Source organism: Zeus faber (genome assembly GCF_960531495.2).
Source record: "Zeus faber genome assembly, chromosome: 3".
Lineage (NCBI taxonomy): Eukaryota > Metazoa > Chordata > Actinopteri > Zeiformes > Zeidae > Zeus > Zeus faber.
Window position 1 is genome coordinate 10,967,974 of NC_137190.1, and position 6,495 is coordinate 10,974,468.

The following is a 6,495-nucleotide window of genomic DNA, read 5'->3' on the forward strand; positions in this document are numbered from 1 at the left end:
GTTAGGGAATGGTTGAGGACTCTGCAGTAAGCCAGTGACTAATTGTTATGTCTCAATATTAACAAGGGGCAGCCTGCTCAAAACAAACCCCTGAATTACAGTATTACTACAATACAGTGGTATAAAACAAGGACAGATAGGCCAAGAGGAAGCAAAGTCATTACTACATAGGAAAAGTCTCTTTTGATTCCCTAAAATGTCTTCCTTACCACCCAGTAGGTTTTGCAAAGTTCACACAGAGGATAAATAAGTACAATCTAATAGATACATTTAAGGATCAACAATATGTGATCCCATGGTAAAAGAGTCTGAATGTATTGAAGCATGTCTTCTTAGCTAAAAAGAGTCTTGAAATTTTTTTTTTAACACAAAAAGCCTCTATACATGCAGGTATTAGTGCATAGGTTCCTGCAGAAAAGAAAGCATTATTGTGTTTTTAAATTAACCTTTTGCCCAAACCTCACCAGATGAATTTGGCATAGTTATTGAAATAAAGGAAATAAATATGATATAATTTCACACCCTCCTAGTCCGTTTTATTAACATATATATTTAAATATATCTATATAGTTATGAATAAAAAAGAAGGAGGAGAGGACAGACAAAACATAAAACAAGAGTATTCTAGAGCTTGAAGTTGTCTTGTTACAAGCTCATGTCATATCACAGTAAAGTTAAGATCTCAAGGAAATAACAAAAGAGGTGGTACACAGTGAAGGCTGAACCGAGAACGTAACGAACATCACACAGGGAGATTGTTTTTCTGTGTGTCAGTCTGGAGGAGCACAGGAGGGTGTGATCAAACCTCACAAGTTGGAGGGGAGTTTGGGGCGGACAGTCTGAGGTTCTAGCTCTGATGAATAGGCAGCGGAGCCCCTCCGCAGAGGCAGGGACGGGGAGGCTGCAGGGGGCTGAGTCTGGTGAAGGTGCCCCAGAGTCCCCTGAAAGGGAGGAGTCATGTGTCCTGGCACTGAGCTACAGGGTTTTGGCACCAGGGTGGGCGAGGAAAATGGCGAGGGGTAATATCCAGTATCCATGGAGGAGCGTGGCACTGGATGGCCCAATGCCTGAGCCACCTCCTGGGGCAGAGATGGGTGGGAGCTAGACAATAGTTTAAGGTCATCAGAAAAACGTCCAAGCGGGGAATCTCTCCCCAACGTATGTGGCTGGCTGGGAAGCTGCGAAGAGAAAGACGATTGAGGCATGAGCAAAGAGTTGTGGGATCCGGCAGCACTGGAAGGGTCACTATAATGGAAAGTCCTGCCTGCCAACGGGCTTTGAATGGTGGGACTAGGTGCCAGTGGGGTGAGGCAAGGGGAAGCGTTTGCTGAGCCGTACTGGGCCAAGGAAGCCAGTGCAGACCTCTCCAGGGACAACTGATGAGGCAGTAGACTAGACTGTAGGCTTGTCAGGTTGAAGTGGGAAGATGGGGAGCCCTCAGCAGCCTGCTGGCCTTTAATGGAGGATGGGGACCCTTGTGGAGGGGAGTGGAACAGGTTTAATCCACTAGAAGTCCTGCCTCCACCTGCAAACTGCTGAAGTGAGCCGACCGGAGTTGGCTTGGGAGGGGGCTGGCTATGGAGCAACTGGCTGGGCATTGGACTAGACGAACCAGTGGATATGGGACTGATATTACTCTGATAACCAGAAGAACCCAAAGCTCCAGCAGCCATTCCCCCAGACGCTCCTGCTGTATACCCAGATATCCCCCCACCTAAATGGCTTCCCATAGACCCTCCAGTTGCCCCTCCTTTGTGTCTTTCAATTACCCCACCCGTTGCCCCACTGGAAGCTCCTCCCGTATGACTGCTTGTCGGTCCAATAATAGCAGATCCTATTAATCCATCAGTCGTTCCTCCTAGTAATTCCCCGGAAGCTGTGGTTGTAACTCCAGCACAAGCTCCTCCCATTGCCCCCTCAGTTACCCCTCCTGTTGATCCTCCAGTACATCCTCCCATGGCAAAGTGGCCACCAGAGGCCCCTGCAGAAGTCCCTCCTGTCTCACAAAAGTCCTCTGCTGCCCAAACAATATCTCTGGTAATTCCAACACCAGTTGTCCCTTCAACAGAACCTCCAACTGCTCCACCTGAGGACCAGCCCGTAGCACCACCACAGGCTCCGCCCGTCCCTCCACTTATTCCAGACCCTGTGCTTCCACCCATAGCTCCTTGATGAAAAAGGTTTGAGAGAGGAGGCGTGCTGGAGCGAAAGGGCTGCTGACGTTGTGGTTGATGGTGCAGCTGGGCTGTGCTAGAGGACAGAGAACCAGAGGAGGAGCATGGTCCAAAGGGGAAGGCCGAGGCTCCATCTCCACCAGAGCCAGCTTTGCTCCCACCCACAGTACCAGCTCCACCTCCAGCACCACTAGCTCCACGATTACCTCCAGTGGTTGAAGCCTGCTGGCTGGTGCCAGTTGCTCCTGACCCAGAGGTCATGTGCTGGGCACGGAAGGAGGCCAGTAATGGCATATCTACCCCAATGTGCAGTTTAGAGGGTGTACTGGAGGGAGAGTCCCTAGCAGAGCCAGGCGTTGTGGAGGATGAAGCAAACATGTGGAACTTCTTCAGCCGGCTCTGGGGCTCCTTTAGGGTGCCTAGGACAGAAACTGGAGGCCTGAAGAGAGACGGAGGGAGGTGGGGGTGATGGGTTAGGGCGATGGCTACAGATGTGGTTGCGGCGGCTGCCTGGAGAGGGGCCTGGATAAGCGGTGCCCAGATGACAGGGGTAGGTGAGGGAGGCGTCTGCAATGGGGCGTTCTGCATGAGGTGAGCACAGTGGGCCATGTCTCTGTCATGCTGCACAATCTGCTGAATAATCTCGTTTTCTTGGTAGTTTAGCACGCCAGAGCTCAAGTCATGTTGCACCTTATGCTGAAGGATAGAGTTCTTCTTACCTGCAGTGACAGACAAACATAGAAACACAGGGCCACTATGAGTTTTGAAATGTTGAATACAAAGTATGGCATGGTAAATTCAGCCCCTGCAGCCACACAGTGAATGGCAGTTGCTGGGAGGTGGTGACACTCTTTTGATTATTTCTCTTCCAAGGCCAGAATATTCTACAGTACCCTCTATCTTACATGGGCTAACGCACAATAGCTTGAAAAAGTGGAACAAAAGAGAAAGGAATAAAAAAATGTGGCTGAAAATTGCAGGAGGACAAAGAATAAGAATGAAGGTGAAACATAAAGGACATATAAAGGCAGTGAGGGAAAGACAAAGGCCAACAGAGACAAGAGAAAGAGACTGAAATGATAGAGAGAGAGAGAGAGAGGTGGGAGATTAACTTCCAAGAGGACTTACAGTATAAAGAAGCTCAAAAAGTATGATAGTCTAAGCTGTAGACGATGTGTGTGTTTGACTAGCTCTTACTGCGAAGCCCTATCTAATGGCTGTCGGAAACACATAATAAACATTGTACTGTACTACTAGGACCAGAGTATTGCTACGAATAGCAGCCTCACTGTGGGAAGGGGCCACCATTTACCACACTTATGGGCCTTATGTTCCCTGGTATCTCTGTCCGATGGGGTTGCTTAAGGTCGGATTCACCTCAGACATCAACTCAAGCTATTGCAGATTATATCAAAGAGCATCCACATACATGAGGGTTTCAAAGGCAAGAATGCCATCATCAACAAAACAATCACATAATGCTTAGCTACTTTAATTGTAGAGTACTCGAGAGTATTCTAGTGTAGTATAAGGCATTTGAATGTCTATCTAGTATGTGGAAAATGAAATGTCTCGGAGCCCAGCTCAAGGTCGAAAACACCTCCGGCGAGAGTTGTGTGACTTGGCAGCGAAAGGTCTGACCGTTCTTCATAGAAACTGGTGTGCAACTCTGACCCCGAGCTCCATCTGTCATAATGGAATGGTTGCACTGGCGGAAACTGGGTTAATTCACGCGACGGACATCCCGGAGTTGGCGGTTGACAAAAGGCTGTGAAAATGGGGCAACCGCAGATGAAATTAGGCCAAGATCAATCTGGCCATTTTTTTGTGATATGGGTGACAGGCGATTAGTTTTCGCCATGCGGAGGTGGTGCCACCTCCGAAGGTAATTGTGACCCCCCATCTCCACCTGACACTATACTGGCCCCGCACATTCCCTCAGATTGCACAAAGTTCATTAACACGGCAATAAAGCAGCATATGGGCACTTTACGGGGAAGGGAAACAAGGGGAAAGGTGTAGACACACACAGACAGCCAACGATAAAGGACCCAACAGGAGGATGAGACAAGACACATCTCAGGGAAACATCACTATCAGCCCACCAGATCATTTCCAAAGCCGCCATTTTCCACAAAGAGACCCCCCTGAAGCCATCTTCCATTCTAAACATAGCAGTGGATAAAAGAGGGCATGAAAAGATGGCTGAGTGATGATAGAGGCGTGCATCTCATTGTGAATTTTTTATTTTTTTTTTAATACGGACAGGCTGGGCCAGGGAATACTGAAGGGAGCGGGAACGCTGAAGGAACAATAGAATATCAATTTTACATGTAAGTGAAGTCGCGCCGCCGAGGGTTCAAAACCAGCGCTCTATCTGCATACCGATGAGGGACAAAAGAGATGTTACTGAGCTGTAAAGAAACACTTAAGTATGAAAATGCCCCCCACCGCATCATCTGAATGAACATCTCCCATAGACCAGAGGTGGTGTGTATGTCCTTGTGTGTATGAGTGTGTGTGTGTGTGTGTGTGTGTGTGCGTGCGCACGCGTGCGTGCTTATGTAGGCCTACAACTTACAGTCAGGATGAATACCCTCACAATCACATAAACCACAATATTTATTAACTCAAACGAGAAACTGAACCTGGTGATTTTTGTCCTCATTGATGGTGGAGTATAAGGCTCCGATTGCCTTCCATTTGTGTCACCTCAATAATGGTAATAAAGGGAACGCAGCAGCAGCAGCAGCAGCAGCAGCGGTAGCAGCTTCCAAGCGTGCAGATTTGTGTTTCTGCTTTACTGCGTGGCCCGGGAAAAGCGCCGTGGGGCGCCCGGCGGAGGTGTGCGTGCTACTACGACGCTCACCTGAGTTGGTGAGCTGAACATTATTACAGCGAGGTGAGCAGACACGGGGGCCGCCAGACCTGAGTTTAAGTGACATTTCTGTCCAAAGGTATCACAAGACACACACGCGCACGCGCACATACACGTAGTTGCTTTTGAGTCTGTGTGTGACCAACCCGGTCTTGTGCTTTTTTGTGCTCATAGTCACAAAAATAAATCCATTGTACTCCAGTGTCCCGGAGTATGATGCTACACATAACAAAATTCAAACCGTTTCATTTCAATGGGCAGATTTTATTCTACTTCAGAAGGGGGGTCGCGCATGGCTGCAGATACATACACTTGAACTAAAATTAACCTGATGAAGACACCTCCGCGCGGAGGTGGGGGGGTCAGGGGGGGCATGGATGTATTAAAATGTAAAATTGGGTTTTGGGCACGGGCACGTTCTATCACAAAATAAAAGTGAAATGCCTAAGGATGCCCTTAGTTTAGGATCCACTGAAATCTCTTAAACTGGAATGTGTTGACCTACAAGATGAGACCTTTCGAAAAATGTGTTTGCAGTGTAGATTCCAAGACCATTCACATTCCAAATAGAATGAAATCCGATTTATTATCTTTACTATGTCGTAGAACAAAACCCAACACATTTTTGGGAAGGTCTTATCTTGTATGTTAACAAGTTTGTGAGATTTCAGCAGACCCTCAACTCAGATACTGACCTTTGAACCCTGACCAGAGGTCACTTTTGAAGCCCTAGCTACCAAAATTGTTTTGGACAGCTCTGGAATGTACCTTTAGAGGGGTGACACCTTGATTGAGTTTTAGTGACTTAAATAAAAAGGCTTTCTTTGCATTATTTGTCATCATAAAACCACACGCTTTAAGGAAATCTGGTATTTTTTTAGACTAAACCAAATGTTTCGATCACTTGGAGTCAAACTGAGTGACTGGGACCAGAATCTTTTAAATTGATCCAGTACGGAGAGAATCATTCAGGTTGACTCCCAATTAACGAAAAATTTGGATTAGGGTAAAAAAAATATGTGAATATCCTTTTAGCTGATTGCTTCAATAGCCAGTAAATGACAATAATTGGCTAATAATTGGGATAAATTACTAATAATTGGTTAAGCCCACCGTCCCCGAACACTATATTCAAGGTATCCTGTAAACTTACTTTGTCTCAACAGGTTATTTCACCCATGTTGGAGGGTTGCAATTGGTATTTTGCTTCTTTCCCTTTAATACAGACAACCGAGCTTACATTGCTCATCACCATTTCGGGGCTACGTCAGCGTCAGTGTGGCTGGGCGCGTACAGGAGGCCAATCATACGACACGGGAGACGGGATTTCTCACCGATGCGGTCCAGTCTGTCCAGAGCCACCGTCTCGAAGGCCCTCCTCATCATGGGGTATTCCTCCAGCACCTCGTTGAAGTTGTCCACGGACAGCGAGTACAGGCGGCA

The 6,495-nt window shown here is 47.3% G+C and overlaps 1 protein-coding gene across 1 annotated transcript in view; it reads right to left on the bottom strand.

Annotated features, from left to right (window-relative positions):
* Nucleotides 1–806: 806 nt before the first annotated feature.
* Nucleotides 807–6,495, bottom strand: part of hcn4 (hyperpolarization activated cyclic nucleotide-gated potassium channel 4) — a gene marked incomplete at both ends in the record, with an annotated part of 75,250 nt that continues 69,561 nt past the window's right edge. The window contains 3 exons of the mRNA XM_079998035.1: nt 807–1,687; nt 2,087–2,893; nt 6,387–6,495. The exon at nt 6,387–6,495 is cut by the window's right edge and continues 56 nt beyond it. Of these exons, the coding sequence (XP_079854161.1) occupies nt 807–1,687; nt 2,087–2,893; nt 6,387–6,495 (1,797 nt within the window). The remainder of the gene's footprint in view (nt 1,688–2,086; nt 2,894–6,386) is intronic.